At 37.3% G+C, this 25,615-nt stretch overlaps 1 protein-coding gene across 4 annotated transcripts; it reads left to right on the forward strand.

Moving 5' to 3' along the window:
- Window positions 1-404: 404 nt before the first annotated feature.
- LOC113050765 (voltage-dependent L-type calcium channel subunit beta-4) lies at window positions 405-24,687 on the forward strand. Of its 4 annotated transcripts, XM_026214052.1 has the most exons (14): window positions 405-679; window positions 4,939-5,022; window positions 12,136-12,267; window positions 12,810-12,932; window positions 13,080-13,207; window positions 16,056-16,105; window positions 16,368-16,387; window positions 16,571-16,651; window positions 19,463-19,521; window positions 19,886-19,995; window positions 20,920-21,071; window positions 21,176-21,271; window positions 21,407-21,595; window positions 22,677-24,687. In XM_026214052.1, the coding sequence occupies exons 1-14, from the start codon at window positions 617-619 to the stop codon at window positions 22,959-22,961; spliced, it is 1,572 nt and encodes a 523-aa protein (XP_026069837.1). In that variant the 5' UTR covers window positions 405-616; the 3' UTR covers window positions 22,962-24,687. The 4 variants fall into 4 exon arrangements, with proteins under 4 accessions (XP_026069837.1, XP_026069838.1, XP_026069839.1 ...); XM_026214053.1 differs by lacking the exon at window positions 16,056-16,105 and having other exon boundaries at window positions 407-679; window positions 16,369-16,387; XM_026214054.1 differs by lacking the exons at window positions 405-679; window positions 4,939-5,022 and adding an exon at window positions 8,046-8,573.
- The last annotated feature ends 928 nt before the right edge of the window (window positions 24,688-25,615 follow it).

The following is a 25,615-nucleotide window of genomic DNA, read 5'->3' on the forward strand; positions in this document are numbered from 1 at the left end:
TATTGCGTTTTGCCTGTACACTTCTCTCTATGTGTTTCTAGAAAACTGATCTGATTTGTGATCGTATGTTAGGCCTACTATGAATCATACATGATAGGATTTCCTAGCTTGCTCAAGCAATGGCGCCACCGTGTGGAGAAAGGTGCTATGTGCTGCTATAGTAGCCTACTGTTCCATAAGCTCATCATGTATTTCTTTGTTTTTATTATCAAAGTTACAAAACAGAGTAGACTGTTTGCCTTCTGCTCTCTCAGTTTGTTTTTCAGTTTGATAGTGTTATTCATATGATGAATTGGGAATTTTTACGCGATTTTTGTAAAAAATTTTTTACATCAATCTTCATTTAATCGCAACCAAAGAAATAAAGCGGCGCTCATTGCCACCACACGAGCGCGCAGTGCTGTGGTGCGCGCGCACCTGACACCTGTCACACTGTGACGAGTTTAGGCTCTTCTGATGCATTGCACGGGAGCAGAGCGGATCTTTACGAGCGCGGGGAAACACAAACGCACACAGATCACCGAAGCTGGATCAAGCCGTCCGAAACCCTCCAAACTTCCACTGGGCCGGGCCAGCAGGCCAGCAACCGCCAATCTGGACCGATGTGCTGGCCGAGATGTCTCGACACATTTATATCAGGAATAAGATCGGCGAGGGAATCCAAGCGCCCATATTTCAGGTGACAATGTTAAGACTTGAGATAAGAAATGTTTGTTACTTTTTAATTATGTTGGATAACTTCATAGTATAACTAAACAAACACCGCTATAATTGTGTTTGATATAGCAATTTTATCGTTATAGTTGGTGTTCACTTGTTATACTAAGTAGAACTGTTTTGAGTGATGCTAAACTGAAGTACACTTTGTTTTCAGAGGTTTCTGCAATTTTGTTTGAATGGGGTGTCAAGGGCACTTGAATGAAATAAAGTGCAGAGACTTTACGATTCACTTTATCAAATCACATGAAATATTTCAAGCAGAAGTAAAACATTTTGCAAGTTACTTTTAATATTTGCATTATTACTTGAGTATAGAGAATTGTTTTGGTTTGACATGAACGGTGAAGGAAGCTCATCTGACTATATAAAGAACATCCCTAATGCAGTGAAATGAGCACTCTGACCCACTTTTTGGTGGCCCTATTAAAACACTTTAAAAAGAACAAGCTCTCTTTCTATCCTCAACAGTATAGCCCTAGAGAACCCTAGAAATAGAAACCAATCAGACCTGGCTAATTGATGTGTCCCTGTAGTCCCATTTTTTTTTTCAGTCCACCCCTATCTCTCTATTTCCCTCACTCTCCTTCACTTTCTTTTTTCTTTTTCTTTTTTAACTTGTGTTTATGTACAGCTGTTTTTTTTTTTTTTTTTTTTTTTTTTTTAATCTTATATCTTTATGTAACCTCAAGCTGAATGGCCGGTCTGTAGGCCTGCTGTTATATCAGTCCATTAATAATAATTTACATTGATGCTATTGGCTCTCATTACTGAATGAACTTCCTTCATTAATGGTCACTAATGCATTGCACACTGCACAGTTTTATCTGCTGGCACCCTCCTCCCTCCCATCACCCACATTTGGATAACTTCCATGTTTCTACACTGTGTCCAGTCTAGTCATATTTTACCCATTTCTAATTGATGTCTATGCAACATTCAGTCTATATTTCTGTCTGATATTATTATTTATGTTTTGAAAGTGTTTTATAACCTTTTTAGGATCTCAGCAGGTACATTAAATTATATTTACATTTACATTTATTCATTTAGCAGATGCTTTTATCCTAAGCGACTTACAGATGAAGACAGTGGAAGCAATCAAAAACAACAAAAAGAGCAATGATATATAAGTGCTATAACAAGTCTCAGTTAGGTTAACACAGTACACGTAGCATGGGATTTTAACTAATATAATAAATAAAAAGAAAACGGATAGAATAAAAAAATAAAAGAATAGAGCAAGCTAGTTAGAGGTCTTTACACATACACACACACACATACATATACAATTGCATAATAAATGAAAAGAAAATAGAATACAAAAAGATTAGAAAGGTAGTTAGATTTTTTAAAGAATAGAATTAGAATAGTGAGTGTTAAAGTTAGAGGGTCAAATAAAGATTGAAGAGATGTGTTTTAAGTCGATTCATTGAAGATGGCTAAGGACTCAACTGCTCGGATTCAGTTGGGGAGTTCATTCCACCAGAAGGGAACATTTAATTTAAAAGTCCGTAAAAGTGACTTTGTGCTTCTTTGGGATGGAACAATCAAGCAACGTTCACTTGCAGAATGCAAGCTTCTAGAGGGCACATAAGTCTGAAGTAACAAATTTAGGTAAATGGGTGCAGAGCCAGTGGTAGTTTTGTAGGCAAACATCAATGCCTTGAATTTTATGCGAGCAGCTATTGGAAGCCAGTGCAAATTGATAAACAGAGGTTTGACATGAATTATTTTTGGCTCATTAAAAATAAATCTTGCTGCCGCGTTCTGAATTAATTGTAAAGGTTTGATAGAATTAGCTGGAAGACCTGCCAAGAGGGCATTGCAATAGTCCAGCCTGGACAGAACAAGAGCTTGAACAAGGAGTTGTGCAGCATGTTCCAAAAGAAAGGGCTTGATCTTCTAGATGTTGAATAAAGCAAATCTGCAGGATCGGACAGTTTTAGCAATGAGGTCTGAGAAAGTCAGCTGATCATCAATCATAACTCCAAGGCTTCTAGCTGTTTTTGAAGGAGTTATAGTTGATGTGCCTAACTTGATGGTGAAATTGTGATGGAATGATGGGTTTGCTGGAATCACAAGCAGTTCTGTCTTGGCAAGGTTGAGTTGAAGGTGATGGTCCATCATCCAGGAAGAAATGTCAGTTAGACAAGCTGAGATGCGAATAGCTACCGTCCGATCATCAGGATGGAATGAGAGGTAGAGTTGAGTGTCATCAGCATAGCAGTGGTATGAAAAGCCATGTTTTTGAATGACAGAACCTAATGATGCCATGTAGACAGAGAAGAGAAGTGGTCCAAGAACTGAGCCCTGAGGCACCCCAGTAGTTAGATGTTGAGACTTGGACACCTCACCTCTCCAAGATACTTTGAAGGACCTATCTGATAGGTAAGACTCAAACCATTGAAGTGTTGTTCCTGAGATGCCTTTCGCCAGTAGGGTTGATAGGAGGATCTGGTGGTTAACCGTGTCAAAAGCAGCGGACAGATCAAGCAGGATAAGTACTGAAGATTTGGATTCTGCTCTTGCCAGTCTTAGAGCTTCAACAACTGAGAGCAAGGCCGTCTCAGTTGAATGTCCACTTCTGAAGCCAGATTGGTTGCTGTCAAGGAGATTGTTGTGTGTGAGAAATGTAGAGACTTGTTTGAACACAGCTCGTTCAAGTGTTTTTGCAATAAAAGGAAGAAGGGAAACTGGTCTGTAGTTCTCTAAAAGAGAAGTAGTGCAGTTGTACGTGCCTGTCTAAATGATGAGGGAAAAACACCAGTGTGGAGGGAAGTGTTGATGATGTGGGTGAGTGCAGGTACAACTTCAGGAGAAATGGCTTGAAGGAGATGAGATGGAATTGGATCAAGCGGGCAAGTTGTAGGGTGAATAGAAAGGATGAGTTTTGACACTTCTGCCTCAGAGAGTGAAGAGAAGGATGTAAATGAGTGTAAGTTTGCTGGTGATATCAGCTTGAGTGATTGTGGTGTGGAAAATTGTGCACTAATGTGTTTAATTTTATTAATGAAAAACGTTGCAAAGTCGTCAGCTATTAGAGATGAAGCAGGAGGAGGAGGAGGAGGACAAAGAAGTGAGGAGAATTTTTTAAAAAGCATGCAAGAGTTAGATGAATTGTTAATTTTGTTATGGTAGTATATCCTTTTAGCAGAGGAGACATTAGCAGAGAAAGAAGATAGGAGTGACTGATACACAATAAGATCAGTAGTATTTTTGGACTTGCGCCACACCCTTTCAGAAGCTCTAAGCTTAGAAGGGTGTTCGCGTAGAACATCAGATAACCAAGGGGCAGAAGGGGTGTTACGGGCTGGCCTGGAAGATAAGGGGCAAACAGTGTCTAAACAAGATGTAAGAGTGGAGCAGAAAGTATCAGTAGCACTGTTAGCATCCAAAGATGCAAACAGTTTAGGGGAAGGAAGTGAAGATGAAACCATTGCAGATAGCCGGGAGGGTGAAAGTGTACGTAGGTTACGTCGAAAGATGATATGTGGAGGGGTAAGTGATGTGTCAGGGATCATGTTGAGGTTAAGAGTGAGGAGGAAGTGATCCGACGTGTGCAGTGGAGTAACCAGAACATGATCAGTAGAGCAGTTTCGTGTATAAATAAGGTCCAGTTGGTTGCCTGATTTGTGAGTAGCAGTAGTTGACACTCAGTTGAGATCAAAAGAGGCAAGCAGAGTGTGGAAATCGGCAAACAGAGGTTTATCTAGATGAATGTTGAAATCTCCAAGCATAACTAGGGGAGTACCATCCTCAGAAAAGGTTGAGAGCAACACATCTAATTCATCCAAAAAGTTACCCAGTGGCCCTAGGGGTCGATAGACAACTAAAAAATTTATTTTAAAAGGGTAGGTAACAGTAACTGAATGAGATTCAAAGGAGCTGTTGATACCCAAAGATGGTAAAGGATTAAATTTCCAATCATTAGAGATGAGCAGACCAGTACCTCCACCTCTTCCAGTCAAACGGGGAGAGTGGGAAAATGAGAAATTATTGGAGAGTGCTGCAGGTGTAGCAGTGTTATAAAGTTATACAGTGTTATATTTGTGTAATAAATTCAAAACTTATCATGCTGCTTATTCTGATTCTGATCTATTAATATCAAATATAAAAATAATATGAGACTAATGCTAATTTTATATTCTCAGAGGTAAATGGTGGAGAAATTATTTCTGAAGCAATTCATTCATGTTTTCGTTATTGCTCCCTCTACAGGTCAACAGAGGAACATATTCAAGGCGTAGTCGACTGAAGAGGTCTGATGGCAGCACCACCTCCACCAGTTTTATCCTGAGACAGGTAAAGAAATTGCCTATTTCTGAAAATGACCAACCCTGTTTCCCAGAGCCAGTCTGGATAAATTAAAAAATAGATTGACTCCTTTATTGGCTTGATTAAATGATTACCTCAAGATCAGTCACTTAAACATATGGATAATAATCAGACACATTTAAAGGTCAGTGTAGCAAACACATTCTATGTCTTTATCCATTGCTTTGTTCAGATACAGGTGCATCTCAATAAATTAGAATGTTGTGGAAAATGTAATTTATTTCAGTAATTCAACGCAAATTGCGAAACTCGTGTATTAAACAAATTCAGTGCGCCCTGAAGCAGTTTAAGTCTTTGGTTCTTTTAATTGTGTTGATTTTGAATAAAGTTACTTGAAAATAAATGTAGTAATAAAGCACATTTTTTGATTAATTACATTTTTTTGTCATCCCTGTATATATCCATTGTTAAATTTGAGAGCCAGTGTTTATTATTTTTAGTGATTTCATAAAAGTTAAAATAAAAGCATTTTTAAAAATCCAAAAGCAGAAACGATGTCAACTATTTTCTTTTAATAAGTAGTTTGGCCATTACAATATACAGTAGTTTTATTCACAATCTCTTTTAAATTCAAATGGTTTGGCCAAAACATCATAGTGTTTCATTCAACATTTCTTTCAGATTAGTTTACAAAAAAGCTAAGAAATACAAGTAGTTTTAGCACTGTAACAGTTCAAATGAAAACACCACAGTTTAAAAAAAAATGGAACCATTACATTGTGCTCTGCTAATATATTAAAGAACTTTAGTTTAGAAACAATAAAAACAGTAGCAGAAAGAGAGAGAGGAAGACATTCAACAAAGAAAGAAGGCAGACCTCAGCTAAAACCGCTGGATTCTCCTGTTTCGGCGGTGACTGGCAAACCGTCTAACAAAATCATCTAAGTCAAGACATTTGGCTCTCCTCACCTCAATGCTTAAGACTCCAAGATTACTGAGTCTGTCATCAGTCATGGTAGTGTGTAAATGTGTTTTTATGAGTTTAAGTGCAGAGAAGCTGCGCTCACATCTTGCACTGTTGACTGGTAAGACCACAGCTATGCAGCACAAATGAAAAAGCTGATAAAACACTTATTTGAATGGCTCAAGGGAGATGGTAAACTCTAGGAGACTAGAAAATTCAATTCCAGTCTGGAATTTCCTTTCTAACACCCTCCTCACTTGATGTAGTTCATGTTTTATGTCATCAGTATCACATTCATAAATCCTAGCAAAGCTAAAAATAGTCATCGTCACAAAATAAACTGATACAAAATATGCAAATCACCATGACAGTGTTAATTGAATGTTCAATCGAATTTGGCCACCATGTATACCCGCCCCTGCCCGTATACCAAGAAATTTTGGAGCACTTCATGCTTCTTTCTGCTGACCAGCTTATTTCCAGCAGGATTTAGCACCTGCCCACACTGCCAAAAGCACCAAGAGTTGGTTAAATGACCATGGTGTTGGTGTGCTTAACTGGCCAGCAATCTCACCAGTCCTGAACCCCATAGAGAATCAATAGGGTGTTGTCAAGAGGAAAATGAGAAACAAGAGACCAAAAGATGCAGATGAGCTGAAGGCCAGTGTCAAAAAAACCTGGGCTTCCATACCACCTCAGCATTGCCTCAAACTGCCTCTCCTCCATGCCTCGCCGGATTGAGGCAGTAATTAAAGCAAAAGGAGCCCCTACCAAGTATTGAGTACATGTACAGTAAATGAACATACTTTCCAGAAGGCCAACAATTTACTAAAAATGTTTTTTATTTTTTTGGTCTTATAAAGTACTCTTATTTGTTGAGATCATGAATTGGTGGGTTTTTTGTTAAATGTGAGCCAAAATCATCACAATTAAAAGAACCAAAGAATAAATTACTTCAGTCTGTGTGCATTTAATTAATTTAATAAACAAGTTTCACAATTTGAGTTGAATTACTGAAATAAATGAACTTTTATAATTAACTTTTATTATTTATAATTTATTGAGATGCACCTGTAGGCTTGATCTGGAATGATGCTTGAATTATCAACTAAAACCTTTTTCTTCCACTCTAATCATCACTACTCAAAGTTTAAACATATTAATTAATGGACCTGTGATGACATAAACTAACAATTAACAGGTGCTTACATTTACAGATTAATAAATAACGTGACAAATCTATTGCTCTGTTTTAGTTAATGGTAGATTATGAATTAACTAACATTAACTAATGGAACCTTTTTGTTAAGTGTTAGCATAACATTTTAATTATCTATGTTAACCCTTTAATTATTACACACACACACACAATCATATCTGTATGTGGGGTTTAGATTAAAAAAATAATTAGAAAGCGTTAATACAAGTGGAAATGAAACTAAAAATATATTTGTTATATATAATTATACAGAATTAATTTATTGTATATATTTATACTTATTGTTTATGTATTTATACTATTTACAAAAACTTCTTAAAATGTTTGTTTTAATTTAATCATTTTATGTTAAACTTTCGAGATTTAAAAATAGAATGTATTTTAATAAAAGTGGAAATAAAAATGTTTTATATTATATATTAATTATATACTTGTACATGATAAAAATTGTATTTTATATATATATATATATATATATATATATATATATATATATATATATATATATATATATATATATATACTTATTATTTATATTTTTACAAATTATTTTATATCATTTGTTAATGTTATGTTAAAATTTGGTCAGATTTTGTAAGTTTGTAAAAAATAAATAAACATTTAATTAGTGGAGAAAATTGCATCACTGCAAATAAAAGGGAGTATTCTGGAGAAAAAAAAATGATTGTACATTCAAATAAAATGACAGACGGAAAGAAAGAATGAAAGAGGCAGAGGGAGGCTCTCTCTCATCAGCGCTCACAGTCAAGGAGAACACACGTCAGCAGCAGCTCTGACTAGAAAGCTGCTCGGCCAATCAGCACACAGCTGGTCAACTGTGTCATCAGCCTGAGATTGAGGAAGGGTTTTCTCTCTCTCTTTCTCTCTTACCCTCTGTCTCTCTCTCTCTCTCTCTCTGATGCGGGGAGCAGCACTGTGCCGTGTGTATGTGTGTGTGAGTGTGTTGCTGAGAGATGATGAAACGTCCGCGTCAGTGAGCCGTTGGGAAGCTTCTCCCTGCCTGAGGATGTGAGAGAATTGGAGGCTGAACGAGGGATCCACTCCATCCAGCAGGCCGAGCCGTCTGCACAGGCCTTCTCTCCCTCTTTCTCTCTCTCTCTCTCCATCCTTTCTTACTCGTGAGGCTTGTCTCACCCTTTTTTTCCCTCCTTGTTCTTCCTCTGTGGAGCCAGGGGATCGTCATCCCCCCCATCGATTCTTTTCCGTGGTGGTGGCTCCCCCCTTCTCTTCCTCTTCCTCCTCCCCCTCTCTCTCCATCTCCACCTCCTCCTCCTCTCTCTTTTTTTTTCTCTATTCTTCAAGAGGACCTCTTTGGAATAGCAAACCTCCATGTATGACAATTTGTACCTGCATGGATTTGAAGACTCGGAGGCGGTGAGTTATTTTTCTCGCGATCAGAATTGGCTACTGCTATATATAGTTTTTTCCCACTGGCTATATGTGTGTGTGCGTGCGTGAGTGCGCTCTTGTGAGTGTGTGTGTGTGTGTGCTGAACACTGGCTCAGCTGAGCTGCACACTCAGGGCCTGTGAGACTCAGTGTACCATGATTTTCTAAGATGCAGCCCACCGATCTTCGTGGGTGTACTTTTGTGAGATGCTCTTCAGAGGCTTGTGTCTTTCAGTATGTGTTGTTAATGGCACACATTCCCATTCCCATTGAACATACACTCCTATTCCATATGGCACGTTTAAAAAAAAAAAAAAAAAAAAAAAAGATTAATAATAATATAAAAAAGCACTTTTCTCATTTATTTTTTAGTTTGACTTTTTTTTGTATTACAATATGTGTCTTTCGATTCATTGTAGGACCTGACTGATCTCTTTAAGATACTGTCTGGCTGTTTAGGGGACAGAGCCTTTTCTTGCTGATGTGAAGAATGTAATGAGTCACATGGCTTAGGTGCCCCACTTGAACGCCTTAAAATGAAATCAAGCCAGAAGTCTGGAAAAGCTGTCAGGGATTGTGTGTGAGTCTAAGTTGGAGGCCCTTAAAACCCACTGTAATTCTATTCCGATGTGTTTATTTCAAAGTTCTAAATGTATAGAGACCATTTATTTAAGATACATATCATAATCCATAATCCGGTTCCTGTGGAAGAACATATGGTATATCATGTTGTCTGCATATTTAATCAGTATTAACATATAACTTTTAACTAGCACACATAAAATCATTTTAAAATATGAATCAGCATGTATAATGTTCAAGAAACTGTTTGTTTAAAATGAATAATAAAATGCACACTATGTATATATGTATATAGTCTATTCAAACACAAAATATATTATAATTTCAGAATTGATTACAAAAAAAATGCAAGTAGTACATTGAGTTGAAAGCAAAATTTTGAAGTATAAAGACTGATTCTTACAATTCTTACAGTGTATGTGTATGACTGGTTTTAGGAGTTTTTATATTTGTTTACCAATAAAATCCAGATTAATTTGAATCAACTTCGTTGCGCTTTGCGTTGCAAATCCAGTGAAATGGTGGATATATAGCTAAATTTAGTTCAAAAAAATATCTGTTTAACGCCATTGTCGCTGTTTATGACATTACATATGAATCTTTAAAGGCCCTCTAATGTCACTCTATAGCAAAAAGAATGTCATCTCGTCAAAATCGAGGATGAAAGCCATTCATTATGATTTTGGTTGTGGTTTTTTTCTTTCTTTTGCTCACAATCATCACTTCTGCTGTGAAGGATAAGCAGACTTGTGCATTTTTTGTTTCCCGAATCAGGCGTTTTGTGATTGGACTCACCGGCCTCAATTGGGTCCCTGCTGAAGTTAGCTTGTGCGGAGCGGCTGCCTTCAGGGAAAAAGTGTTTCGCCATAGGCAGCTTGCTGAAATTTTTTTTAGCCGACTGTGAGGCTTTTTAGCTCTCTCTCTGCCTCTCTCTCTAATGTGATATTGACCCAATCATTCTTTTCACCGACTTAAGCTTATGTTGTTTCCAAATTGGATTAACAGAATACAGCTTCCTAGCTTCACTTCACTTTAAGCAGTATCTCATTAATTAGAGGACTATGTACATGCTGGTTGGATCTTCTTTATTATCATAAAAGGGGAAAGTGTGAATACCTTACAGTATATGTTTTTATCGAGCTGATAATATTATGGAGCCATCTGAGGACTTTATTTCGGCTGAAAATGTTCAGATTGTGTATTGTGAAGTTTTTCATGGTCCTGAGAAACCAGCAGTGAAGGTATGTATGCTCAAAGGAAGCATGTTGTTGAATGAGAATGCAGAGAGGATATCCTAGAGTCTGTTGAGATTTTCAGAGCTTCTTTTGAGAATTATTTGAACTCTAAATGTAGACTTCTTACTATTTGGAGTAGTTTATGAACTTTGCTGACAATTGATGGATGATAGAATCCGACAAGGAAACACATTGTTGAAATGAATGCATGTCAGAAAAGGGTGCTGGAAGCTCATAATTGCACATATTTATAGTTTTTGTTTTGAAGATCATTGGTTTCTTTCCAGCTGCAGTTATTTTAAGATAAGTTTCATAGTCTGTTACTCAATTTAGAATTCATTGTTTTTATATTTGTCTTAGTGACAGATGCCTCAAATCCAAATCAATGATTTCTGCATATGAAAATATTTGATGACTGATATTTATCCATAATTAATAATTCACATTATCGTATCCATGTTACACACTGCACATTTTTGTGACAATATTTTTAATTAAAAATGACATATGATATAAATGTATCTGTTATGTTCTCTGTTAGACTATGTCATTTAGACTGTGAACAAGAGGTGTTTACCTGAAGTCACCTTCAGCTCGCAGGTGTATTTTTCTGCTTGCTTAAGGAGCATGTATCTAAACAGAGGCCCAGGTGCGTTGTTGCTGACCTAGGTTTGCAGAGATCTGAATAGCAAAATGAGAATCACAGACATAATGAAAATCCAGCAGACCAGACCAATGTGAATAAGGACCAAGGATGATGGTCCAAGTGCATTGTAAAAAAAAAAATAATAATAATAACAATAAATTAGTGAAATGTACAGATTGACCTTAAATTAAGAGAAAAATAATAATGTTACTACACATAAAAAGTTAAATACTGAGGTAAATAGGAATATACAGAAGGTACACGGTGTCGTACAAACACAAAACAGCATCATGGTAACACGTGACACTAAAATAATTGCAATAAACATTAATTTAACAGCATAAGATGTAAACCCTAATGTACATAACTGATAAGTCAAAACTAAATGCCGTAATTTCACACAGAAGTCTGGAAATTTCATTTTATGTTTGTTTGTTTTTTTTCACTGTAAATTACAAGACGACTTGTTCTTTTTGCCTTCAAAAACAGTATATTTGACATGAAATGTCCAGTTAGATCTATTACAGTTTTTCACCATGCAGAGTAAGGAAACTTACCGTTAATAGATTAACAGGTTTTTACTGTAGCATATTTGCAGTCTTTTACCATTCAAATTTTGATCATATTTTACAGTGTGGATGGTCTGATCTTTTTTTATGCACAAATGTTGTCAAATGTCAAAATAGTTTCAGGTTTCCACTTTTGTACCATTTTGTACCACTTCAAGGTTGTGCAAGGGTTCTTGACCACAAAATGTTCATTATTCAATTTAGCATGAGAATTTTTTTTTTACCCTAATTCTGACCTGTGAGATTAAACCGTTTTTGATACTCCATCTTAAAGATTTCTATATGTAAATGTAATCAATTATGATTCATTTTACATAGTGGGATATCACAGTCTGCCATTCATCATGGCATGCCAAGTATCTGAATACTGAATAAATATTGACTGCTGAAAATTCGGAACATTTGGAAGTTTCAGTAATTGGTTAATCAGTGAAATCAGCCATTTGTATGACCTCCCTCCTTTACCGCCATGACTGTATACATGCAAGTAATGTAGTATGTGCTCTCTGTTCGCAGGGTTCAGCTGATTCCTACACTAGCAGGCCGTCTGATTCAGATGTGTCGTTGGAGGAGGAGAGGCCGGAGGGGGTTAGTCAGGGCCAGCAGGAGCGAGAACAACAGGCTGCGCTGCAGCTGGAGAGGGCAAAGGTCACGACATACACAAATCACAGTTAATATGTATTAATACTATAGGAATTCCATTATAATAGGATGGACACATCTATAACAGTGTGGACAATGCCTATTATGATAACACTTATAAAATAAGTAGAATTTATAATATGAGTACAATTAAATAAAACAAATTATTATGTCTACCCTATTTGTTGATTGAGTCAATGAGGTGGACATGAACAGGTTGTACATTTAGTGTTTAAAAATAGACATTAACACATTTAAATTGCATAGTATATCTACATTCACAAATGTCTAACATCACAAAATAAAGGAAAACATTAATATAGCTGACATCAATCTTAAGCTAAAAGTCGCAGTAACAGAATGGGCATACATTCAAGTGTTACATTTTCACATATTAAGCATGTCTTTATTTATATATATATATATATATATATATATATATATATATATATATATATATATATATATATATATATATATATATATATATATATATATATATATAATTTATTTATCTATCTATTTTATTCAAAAATATCAACTTACAGGCCAAAGCGGTGGCCTTTGCCGTGAAAACAAATGTCAGTTACTGTGGTGCGCTGGATGAAGATGTGCCTGCGCCAGGAACTGCCATCTCATTTGATGCAAAAGATTTCCTGCACATCAAAGAGGTACTGTGGCATGCTGGCCCATTAGTGAACAGGTCACTGCTGATTCAGATTCACTGATGACTTTGAATATAGAAAATGCTCGGAGGGGATAAAGTTTTTTTTCCTAGCTTTTATTTCTTTTTGTTCTTTTCTGTGCTCCATATGCAGAAGTTTAATAATGACTGGTGGATTGGGAGGCTGGTGAAAGAAGGCTGCGAGATTGGTTTTATCCCCAGTCCTCTGAAGCTGGAGAATATCAGAGCACAACTGGAACAGAAGAAAAGCCGTGTCCAAGGGTAAGCAGACAGAGAACATACATTACCTAGGGCAATGGAGCATTTGATTTTCCACAACCTCTTAGTCTTTAATATTCTTTCTGTTTATCAACCTGGCAATAAAAAATTCATATGTCCACCCTATTTGTTGTATATCCACTCCACTGAGTCAATGAGGTGGACAAGAACAGGCTGCAAATTTAGTGTAAAAATAGATATTAGCAAACACATTTAAATTGCATATTATATCTACATTCACAAATATCTAAAGATGTGCACCATTACATTTTATAGGCTCATTTGTACGTGTTATGCAATCTTTGATCCATTAATAAAAAGTTTTTAATTCCATTTGCACGTGTAGAAAACCAAATGCTCTATAGTTGCTATTCTATAGGTACAGCAGATACTACAACTTGTTGATACAGCAACAAAATATTAAGTCTTATTATAGGATACAATAGACATTATGAAAAATGATTTGGAATTATTCTTAAAATATTCCATTCCAAAATTGGTGGGTTTCAAGAACAGAGATGGCATTATAAAGAAAATTGACTTGCATTCGCTCAGTTAATCTGGGAGCATGGCATTGCTTTAAATTAGAAATTAGATAAACACCCAGATTAAACCCAGAAGGTATGGTGGGTTTTCATTTCAGTTTCACACCAGATCTGAATTTTCACCCATTTGGTGTTTTTTTTTCTCCAGTTGCCTGTTACTTTATGTAATCAGGACTGTTATATTGGCCAAAAACATCATGACTTGAATTTGAACCCGATAGTTGTGTGTGCATTTATCACATTTATCACATTTTACTGTACTTTCACTGTTGCTCATATTTACCATGTTTTACTTACTGAAATCCAATACCAGAGCCAGACTTTTGAGTATCGACATAAAGTCTACGGTGCAGTTTGTTCTCAAAGAACATCCACTTAATCTGTCTGTCAGCATTCATTGCGTTTCTGTTTCTCTTTTGTTTTTTTTTTATGTTTTGTTTTGTTTTGTTTTTTGTTTTTTGTTTTTTGTTTTTTGTTTTTTGTTTTTTGGTTTGGTTTGGTTTGTTTTTGTTTTGTCTTGTTGTGTCTTGTTGTGTCATGTGTGACATTTAAAGACTGGAAAAATATAAAATGATGTGTTGTGTTTTTTGCTTTTCTTTGCTTTGTTTTGTGTCTTGTGTTTTGTTTTTTGTTTTGTGTGACATTTAAAGACTGGAAATATATAAAATGATGAAATCAAGAGAGTAACAAAATACTGGTTAAATATTGGTGCCACAGTTTCTGCAAGGAGTTGTAGAACTGGCACTGAAGGAATACATTTGATGTTAAGAATTAGTAGTAAGTATAGATAGTTTTTCATGGAAATAACATGAAATAAATATAATATACAGTTGTGCACATAGGATATAGTGACTCAGCTGAATATATTTTAAAGGTGCCATAGAATGCGTTGATACAATATTTTAAATCATTCTTTGATGCCCCCAAAGTGTGTATGTGAAGTTTTATCTTAAAATACCCCACATATAATTTTTTTATAACTTGTTGAAATTGCCACTTTTAGGGTATGAGCCAAAAACGCTCATTTTTTTGTGTTTGTCCCATTCGAATGAAATTGAACTGGTGCTCCCGCCTCCCTTTTCAGAAGAGTACGGAGCTTCAAGAGCTGAAAAACTCGCAGGCATACCACCGGTGTTACAGTTTAACTGGTGGTGACCATGTTACTGACCTCACATTGTTTCCAAATATAATTTTTAACTGCCACATTCCTATTTACGGTCATTCTGGTAGCATGTGAAGGCGATATTAGTGAAAACAGACAGAGACAATGGCAGCTTTAGCAACATTAGCCTTACAGAGAGCCATGAAGCTCTTTTAGTGGGACAAATCGTGTGATACTTACTTTGTCTAGATTCTGGACGTTTGCGCAAAAAGCATTGGTATCGATACCTCTTTCAGAAGCAATCTTTGCACAGCTCCAGCACTGAACAAAACATAGTTTGTGAGGCAGTCCGGTGTAAAATGTTAGTACAAATGTGTAGGACTTTTCTGTTTTATCCGGGACATTTCCTTGATAAATGAAATTTACCCACCATATCCTCAGCGGTCTAAGGAAACACCTATGTTCATTGGTGCATCCCAACACATGACACTTTTAATGGCTATTTGATGCTGACATTGTACCTCCAGCTGCTACAGCAAGAAAACAGTAATGGCGGACCGCTGCTTCTCACTCAGGGCTGTAGATATTTTAATAGGGCAGAGAGCATCAAAAATGGGTGGGACTTTCCCAGAGTATAACATCATAGTAGTGAGAAATCTGGAACTGCTAGCGTGGAGAGACTGTTTATGATTTATAGGTATTATAAAACAATGAGTGCAAGAATTTTTACCATTATAGGTTGTTTGTTTTCACACATTGCAGCCACACAACTGTGTTCAAACACCTTATAAAAGTGATTTTTGCATTCTGTGGCACCTTTAAAGATTTTGTGCTATCAACCTCGCATGCATTGTTCATTGTTCCAGCCTGGTACCACAGTATATAAACAAACAATCTATCTCTCTCTCTAGACTTATACAAATGATTGCACCCTGGAAATTACTAGGAAACCAATTAGATTTAAGCTTACCATTTTGGAGAGCTCTTGCGATTTTAGAAATATCCATCAGATGGTCTATGAGTCTGACGCTATTACTACATAGATAAAAGACCCAGTATCAAATTATGAGACAATTAATTTAAAACTTGAAATGATCCAAAAGTACAGGAATATATAGAGATTTAGAGTAGTCCACTTGTGTGTTCAGACACAATGACTAAAAATGTTCAATCTCTGTCTCTGTTTGTCTGCTCATTTCTTTAGTAAGTCCAGTGGAAGCTCCTCCTCTAGTTTGGGGGATGTGATGTCATCAGGTGAGCCAATGAGCTGTTGGGGGTGGGGCTTTATGAGATGGGGGTGGGGTTACAGGAATCTCCCCGAAAAAACGGAATCGTAGGCAATTCATCAGTGGATGATTTTACTTCAACACTGTCTTGCGTAAGGCTAAAGATCAAACGTGCAGACTCTTGTGAGCATGGGACAGTGGGCCATGAATGACTTGAATGGCTTTCTCACATTTGTAGAACTTGCTAATACTTTATTCTGACTTCCCTTCTTTTTCCTTTCTTTTTACAGGCAAGCAGAAACAGAAAGTGGTAAGTGTGTCCACACGATGGAAGAATCACCACCTTGCCTTCCTGTCCAGTCATTAAAGAGATGTATTTCTGCCACCACTGTCCTCAACTCAAATTCCTTTCTATACTCTTTCCTCAAAACAACTCTTATTGTGACACATTTTGACCATGCTGTGCTTTATTTACCTATGATATAATCTACAGACTGAACATGTGGCTCCCTATGATGTTGTGCCTTCCATGAGGCCTGTGGTGCTCGTTGGGCCATCGCTGAAAGGATATGAGGTGGGTTGTCCTAAATGATGTGGTTCAGGTATATCGTCATCAAACCATAGAGTTGATCCATAGAGTTTTTTCAGGTGAATCAGTGAATTCATCATAAAATAACAATGAATAGAAAATTCCTCCTTCAAGGCCATAGAGCTAGCGTTCTTTTATGACTGGCTGTGTGTCTGTGTGTGCGCATGTCGGGTTATTGATACCAGCAAAATATAATATCTATTCCAGTCTCTCCATCTCTTCACAAAGAGAAAACAAAAACATACTCCTCCTCTCCGACGTCCAGTTACCACGGCAACAACCTTCCGGGGTCCAAGAGACGTCAGTGCTAGAAAGTAGAGCACGGTTTGAAATTAGAAAGAGACAGAAAAGGGAGAGAATAACACGAACAGTGATGGAGGGAGGGAATCGTTGAGAAGAATGAAGGCGTGCAATAGACAATGACAAGGCGAGACAGTGGAGCAGAGAAAGTAAATAAAGAAAACAAGCTCCTTTGCAATTTATAGGGAGTAACTGGATGCAGATTTGTTTTTGTTTTTTTTGTAAGGATTTCATTTATATACGCAGCTGCTTGGTGTATAAATTACAGGAAGGCTTGTTTTATTAAGACCAAGTACGTTTTTGAGTTGATGAGGCGGGAGTTTTGTTCCTTAAAATTGAACAGTATGGAACCTTATTAAGTGACCAATTTGGAAATGCTCAACATATGCAGCACTTTGCACAGGAGAACTGACCAGCAATTATTATAGTGCAACAATTGGGTTCTTCACCTCTTCCTATAGGGAAATTAATATTAAATGATAGCTCATAGACCTTTAAAGACAGACTTACTGTGAGCTAAGAGGTTGTTAATCGATGGTATATGATTTTGTTCAAGCTATCAGCCCACATTATTTTAATACTTTTTTAAACAACAGAATTACGAGTGAAAAATACATTACCCATTACTCAGAAATCTCGACCAATCGAAGTAAATAGTGCCAGATGAAAATATTTTTTTAATATTACAGAACTCAATTAGGTCCTTTGCAATGCCTCATGGGATTGTACACTTTTCCTTGATTAAAGGTTAAGCTATTTTTTTTTACTTCGTCTTTGATTAGTTTCAAATTAAAATGTGTAATGTTGTGGTTCTCCTTGTAGCTGCTGGGTTTCATAGCGTGTAACTCAAAACAAAAAAAAAGGCTGGCACTGTTGCACTTTATTTCAATGGAGTTTGGTGTTAGCATGCTACTTCACTACAGTAAAATACCCCAATAAGCATAAACATGGCACACACACAATTATTGTTTTAAAACAGATCAGATATTATTTAAATATGAGAGAAGATCCATGAGAATATAGACGTATGAGCTTTAATTCAATCCACAAGGAGATACAAACAAAAGGAACTGATAAAATTATTAACCACGGACAGAGAACACCATTTAAAGACCGACACTGATGGGACATGGCTGGAATCAAATTAACTAAACGAGGAACACCTGGAATTAGTGAAATTGAGGACAGGAAACATTACCAAATAAGGAAAACTGAAACTAAGACCATGGTAAAAACAAGGAAACTCAAGTCCACAACACTGACATGACGCCCCCTCCAGAAGGCATGACCTCACCCCACAACAACCAAAGGGGGGGGGGGGGGGGGGGGGTAAACTGGAATTTCTCCAGGATGGACACAGGACAGTGGACCTTCAGAGAAGCAACAACTCGGGAGGCCATGACTGCTCTGGAGACCATGATGGAGCTGGAGACCTGGGAGGCTATGCTGGCTCTGCCTCTATGGCTGGACCCTCCTCCCAAAAAAAGATACTTGGGGGAACTTACGGGGCTGAACTCGGGGCCTGGGGCCCTCCCTGATCTTAACGGGGGATCGGGAGCACGCCCTGGGGCAAGCTCTGGGGCTAAGATGAGGGCTGAGTACAGTCTTTTCTCTCATCCTCCTTGCTTGGGTTGGGGGTGAGTTTAGGAGTGGCTGGCGAGCTCTTGAAAGTGATGTTGCCCGCATATATGGGCTGAGGACAGAGTCAGTGCTGGGAGGAGATGGGTGGTTGGACCATTTGGCTGGGTATGTGGAGGTTCCTGGGGAGGAGTGAGCTGGGGAAACTCAGTGGTTTTCAGGAGGGACTGGATGAAGATCGCTCAAAGCTTTTTCGCCTTCGGAATTAAAACCATTTAAATAAAATAGGACATGATTTACCAGCTTGATCAAGGGAAAACTACATGTGGAAAGCTAACAGCTGATGACGTCTTCATCCAGCCCCAGCTGAAAACAGTCAAACGGAGTGCAGAGTCGAACCAGCTCACCTGGTTGGAGAGCTCTAGGAACTCCTCCACATACACATCCAAATTGCGACTGCCCTGCTGTTGACATCACAGTCTGTCATCAGCCGTAGTCATAATGTTCGGTCCGCTGTTCTGTCACACTTGACTTGGAGAGAAGGAACGAAAAGATCCAGGAGAATAGAGATGTATGAACTGTAATTCAATCCACAAGGAGTCACAAACAAAGGAACCAATAAATGACATTTAACAGCAGACAGAGACCTAAGACCTGAGAACACTATTTAAAGACAGACACTGATGGGACATGGCTGGAACCAAATTAACTAAACAGGGAACACCTGGAACTAATGGAACTGAGGACAGGAACAGGTAACATGACCAAACAAGGAAAACAGAACCTAAGACCGGGCAAAACAAGGAAACTAAAGTCAACAACACTGACATTTATCATGTAAAGTGATATAAATACACTTTTAACTACATTCTTGTAATTCTCGATCACACTGAAATACTCTTTATATCTTTTTTACAGGTCACTGATATGATGCAGAAAGCTCTTTTTGACTTCTTGAAACACCGGTTTGATGGCAGGTAAGTAACAAAAGTGGTTTATAGATTTCATTATGCTCCTGAACATCACTTAGAAATTGAAAATATGAAATAATTTGTTGTAAAGAAGATAGGGTGGTTTATATGTTATAATAGGGCCTTTTGCATTGCGGGAACCTTTTCATAGTACCAGAACTAATTGTGGAACTATCCACTTTTGGGCATTTTCCTAGTACACACTATCAATGCGAATGCAACCGTTTAAATGGTACTGGGAAATAGTTTGCGCAAAATCGTCCCAGTACTTTAGTACTGTACATTTAGTTCTGGAACTAAAGCGGTGCGAAAGGCCCTAATGACAGGTTTTCACTGCAGCTAACCACAGATAATGTATTTATCGTCCTAGGATAACTATCACACGTGTGACAGCAGATATCTCACTGGCAAAGAGATCAGTGCTTAACAATCCCAGCAAGAGAGCCATTATTGAGCGCTCAAATACCAGATCCAGCCTTGGTAAGACACAGAAAGAGCTGAAACATACCTCACAGAAGGTTATTAAAACTAAATATCCCAGGTTAAATTCAAGTTCTTGTCACCAGTATCTGAGACATGTAATCCGTTACCATAGAAAATAATTTTGACTTAGTTTCTAAATACAAGGAAAGCTATATATACAGTAATGCATTTACTGTTCAAGTCTATGGTTCTAAGTGTACTGTAAAGGCCCGTTCACATCAAGGACGATAACTATAAAGATAACGATCAAGATAAGTTCTAAAAATTGTTCCCATCCACACAACAACTATAATGATAAACACAAAGTGGAACAATATATATGGAATCACTTTTGAAATTATTTTTCTCCAGCTAATGAACGATAAAAAATTTACAGCCAATCAGAATCCATCCTGCTGTAATGAGCTCCAGAATTTAAAGCAGCAGACGAGTGTGTGCTTAGAAGAAAACAGATGATATAATTATCTGCTGTGGACACTGATATCGTTATCTTTATAGTTATTGTTCTTGGTTTAAATGGGGCTTAAGTCTAAGGGTGCTTTCACACTAGAACTTTTGGTGCGCACCCGGGTTCGATTGACATCAGATTTCGGGTCGTTTGGATGATGTGATGGCTGTCTTCCAAACTTGGATGCGCACCCAGGGTTCGCATCAGGCAAGCGAACCAAGTGTGAAAGCACTTGAAAGTTTGAAAGTGTACTTGAAGAACTATTTTCTTGCCAAATTGTTCACCACAAAAATAGCAGTTTGCGCTAACAAAGTAAATACAGTCAATTTTGAGTTCATGTGTACTTTAACCTAGAATATTCCTTTACGACATACTGCCATCAAATACAGTATCAAAATGAGTCACTTCTCTTTTTTTGTTTATTTGTGTGTGAACTGTAGACTGATAACTCTTTGTGTGATATACATGTACAGCTGAGGTACAGAGCGAGATTGAGCGCATATTTGAACTCGCTCGCTCGCTCCAGCTGGTTGTGTTGGACGCAGACACCATCAACCATCCTGCTCAGCTGCTGAAGACTTCACTAGCACCCATTATCGTCCATGTCAAAGTGTCCTCGCCAAAGGTGTGACATTCAGAGAAACTCATGTCATGGTTTTAGTGTTGCATTAGAGAAAGACCGATCAGACTTCAGAATCTGATGGAGTTATTAACTCTTCTGTCCTGTAGGTCCTCCAGCGGCTCGTCAAATCTAGAGGAAAGTCACAGAGTAAACACCTCAATGTACAGCTCGTAGCCGCAGATAAACTAGCACAGTGTCCTCCGGTGCGTCTTCTCTTACGTAGAAACATACACACATATGGACGAAAAATACAGAAATTACTCCAGTTTTACACAGTTTTGACATAGTCATGTGTGTGTGTGTGTGTGTGTGTCTGTGTGTGTGTTCCTCTTTAACAGGAGATGTTTGACATCATCTTGGATGAGAATCAGTTAGAAGATGCATGTGAGCACCTGGCTGAGTATCTTGAGGCGTACTGGAAGGCAACCCACACCTCCAGCAGTACCCCACTCAACCCTCTGCTGGGCAGAAACCTTGGCCCTGCTGCCCTGGCCCCTTACACTACATCTGCCATATCTGGCCTGCAGGTACGCAATCCCAAACACACTCTTCACATAATAGATATTTTTAGGGCGTTTATAGATTTATAATTTATACCAAGATATTTGGTCAAACATCTTATGAATTTACAAAGCTAAATCACCTATTTGTTTTGATTGGTTAAACATTGGTTCATTTTAAATAGTCCTGTGGTGTGTTTTAAAAGTCTTATACAAATATTCAATTAAAACTTTCGATTTAATATAATGTCATAGAATTGCATATAATTATAGAAAAATGATGTTGCATAAAATAAATTGTATTTATTCAAAATATAAATTTTTTGTAACGATTTTTATTAAAGTTTTACTATCTTTTTTTATTAAAAAAAAAAAAGAAAAAAAAAAGAAAAACATACTGACTCCGAACCTTTGAAAGGTAGTATATATAATTACAAAGAAATCCAGTTAATGCTTTTTTTTTGTTCATCAAAGAATATGAAGTCAATATATATAATAATAAATCATAAATTAAAATGATTTCTGATGGATAACGTGACATTGAAGACTAATGAAAATTCAGCTTTGCCACCACAGGAATAAATTACATTTTAAAACCGTTATTTTAAATTGTAATAATATATCACAATATTAGTTTTTAATTTATTTTGATCAAATGCATGCAGCCTTGATGAGCATAAGACACAAAAACATAAAAAAACTGTATTGATCCCAAACTTTCAAACAGTAGTCTTTAATACATACTGTAAATGCTACCCTTCAAAAGTCTGTTCAGAATTTTTTTATGTTTTTGAAAGAAGTCTCTTCTGCTTACCTGGGCTTCATTTGTTTGATCAAAAATATGGTTCAGACATTAATATTGTCAAATGGCTGTTTTCAATTTTAAGTTTATTCCTGTGATGGCAAAGCTGATTTCTCAGCAAAAAAATATTCAGGGTTATTTAATGACTAGAAAGTTCAAAAGACCAGCATTTATTTAAAATAGAAAATTTTGTTAACATTATGCGTTTTTTAATTTTTTTATGTTGAAAATGGTAGTTCTAATATTTAAAAGATAAAAACGGAAAGCTAGTGCAGGCTCTCACTTTATTTGGTACTTGTACATCAGAATCAACAGGGGCAAAAAACACGGCATGCCAACCACACTGGGGACCACTCCACCCCCAACGAACGCCGCAACCTGATGACCTCAGACGAGAACTACCACAACGAACGAGCGCACAAGGGACGGAACCGTGGCTCCTCTGGCTCGCAGCACGGCAGCAGCGGTCGAGACCACCACTACGTGGAAGAGCAGCAGGGCTACCAGGACCCCTACCAGGACACCTACAAGCCCCACCGCAACCGCAGTTCCCCAGGCAGCTACAGCCAGGACTCGCGACACCGGCTCTGAGCCACCCTGCCCCGTTTCGTCCTCCAAGCCTGAGCCACAGAGCCACCAAGCCAAGATGGCTTCTGTCCAGAATTGTATACATCTTCCATTACATTTTCATTTTGTTAAGGTCTCTTGAGCTACAAAGCAGAAACTGTTTAACCCCTTCTGAACCTTAACCATCTGACCAAAGCCTGCATTTACGTCTGCTTATACAAGGCTCAACGTGTCTGCCTGGGAAAAGGGAAACTTTCAACATGGAGCAGAAATGTTACATTTGTTATGCTTTCATGTTAATATGCTTGTTGATTTTTTTTTTCTGTTGCAAAAGGGCAGGTTTTACTTCTTCTACCAAGCAACCATTTAACTTAAAAATGAAATGATTTGTTGGTCCTTAAAAGCAAATATTCTGTGAAGCTAGCAATAGCCGAGAATCAGAGAGTTGTAAAGGCTGTATACAGGATCCTTGACAACTGAACAAGGAGCTCAGTTAGTCTTTGTCATGTCATATTACCAGCATGTTACCTGACCGCATGCTTCCACTTTCATTAGTGCATAACTTGAGAGGACATAGGATTTTGCTCTGATCATTGCCCATACGCAGGCCCCCAGGAAAGTGGCTGACAAACTGGAAAATTTCAGTAATGTAACACAAACCTACTGCCGGCTGTCTTTTCTTACAGAAATGGAATCTTTAAAACCATGACCTGGAGTTTTCCTCAGCCTCGAAATCCTAGGCGGTGGAATTTCCACATCAATTCTGCCATAAATAGCAGGAATCTTAGATTTGGCCCCAGCCAGCCAGTCATCTCTGCAGGTTAGCTTGGTGCACTGCATTCTAGCCCATGGACTCATTTCTTACCAGGCATTATTTTCTAGTTGGGAAGACAGCTTAAAGAGAGCCTTAACATAGGAATGCTGAACAAAAGTGTTGCTGTGATCTAGTCCTCAGTAAAGTTAGCAAGAATTGACATCTTATGATTAGTTTTCATCATTTAAAAGCTGAAATTATGGCACTTTGGTACACTGTAATTTAAATAGATCTTAAGGGTGCTTGGTGTCTATAAAAAAAATAATAACATTTTCCTCAGCATACATGTAACTCTAGGATGAACAGGTCAGTTTAGTTCTTTAGGAGTGACTGGCACCCTGTGCTCCACCCTGCCAACTGGAGCTGCCACCATCCGGTCCACTTCAGCAGATATGCAGTGAGCTCCTCGACCGCTCCGGGGTGGCTCGCCACATCTCAAATGCTACAGACTAAACCCGACCCCGTCGTTGTTCCACTTATACATTTTCAATGTGAAAGGGACTGGCAGAGGACAAGTAGATCCTCAACATATGGAACCATGGATTTCCTCGCCTGCATATTCTCGCCTTACTGATTAATGCTAGTTTGTGCATTTTCAAGAGAACACATTTTAAAGAAAAAATCTCGGAAAAACTAAGGACCACAACGAGTACATTCTGTATTGCATTTGTCTATGAGCATGCTTCTCTGTTAATTATGAGGATGAATGAACAAGAGGAATTTGGCAGTCGATGACCATTTGTCTAAACAAAAAAAAAAAATAACTCTGAATTCGCTGCCTGAGACAATCAGATGGAATTTTCTGTAAAACAGGAATGTTGTTCATACCTTTCCATCAACCTTTCCTCTCCTGTTTCACAGCAGCTTCATTTGAGCTCCAGATAAAAAATAAAAATGTCTATCTTTTTTTTTTTTTTTTTTTTTTTTTTTTTTTTTTGCAAATTAAAGATGGAAATGCAAAAATGCATGCATATCATTTTAATTTATAACAAATTTGAAATAAAATGTTTTATGGAATACAATTATGTAAAAGGCAAATCTAGCAGTATTTAAGTTCTTTTACAAAAAAGAAAATAAGAAAAAATAAATGGTCATTTTGAAACCGTGTCATATTTATTTATTTTAGACTTTTTGCTGCCATTGGTTCATTAGCATTTCAAAAGCCATGTCCATACCAGGGTAAGAATAAAGTAAAATTAATGACTAAACCACTGCATTTTAAAAAGTTTACAAAGAATATTTCTGTGTGATTTAAGCATCAAAAAATAATACATTGTAACATCTCAAGATACCATTATATATTGTGCTATGTAAAGGTTTACAGGGCTCAAAATCAAACCTGTTTGTTAGTATTTAACGCTGATGTTTTTACAAACAGACATATTTCCATCAACATTTCCTTGACCTTACAGAGCTCATCTCTTTTCAGGAAGCCACATTTGAAAATACAGAAGACTAATAAAAAGGCATAGAATGTTACCATGTAACATTTGTTAGTGTGGCCACAATGTAACAAAATAAAAATAGAGCAGAACAGGTTGTAATAGAACAAAGCTGTCATCAACTATTAAAAAGCTAAAAGTTAAAGCAATTACACTGTTAAAGTAAACAAGACTCAGACATTAGTAAAGTGACCAATATAGTGTATAAGGCCACAACAACCAAGAAAAGCAACTTGCATCATTATTAACTTCATTAAATAAACTGTGTATTCTCGTGCACGTGGAACATTATACTAAATTAATAAGTCCCTGAATATCCGCGTTGCTGCCTCTTGGTGGCATACAAAGCACACTAAGTTTTTAACCGATGATCTTTAAGCAATTACATCTTTAAAAATGTTAATAGTGACTGTCGGCTCAGA

This window comes from Carassius auratus, chromosome 31 (genome assembly GCF_003368295.1).
Source record: "Carassius auratus strain Wakin chromosome 31, ASM336829v1, whole genome shotgun sequence".
NCBI lineage: Eukaryota > Metazoa > Chordata > Actinopteri > Cypriniformes > Cyprinidae > Carassius > Carassius auratus.

Coding starts and splice junctions, on each gene's coding strand:
- LOC113050765 (XM_026214052.1), top strand. CDS start 617: ATGTCTCGACACATTTATATCAGGAATAAGATCGGCGAGGGAATCCAA. Junction 12,933..13,079: donor ATTTCCTGCACATCAAAGAG/GTACTGTGGCAT, acceptor CTCCATATGCAG/AAGTTTAATAATGACTGGTG. Junction 21,596..22,676: donor CTGCCATATCTGGCCTGCAG/GTACGCAATCCC, acceptor CTTGTACATCAG/AATCAACAGGGGCAAAAAAC.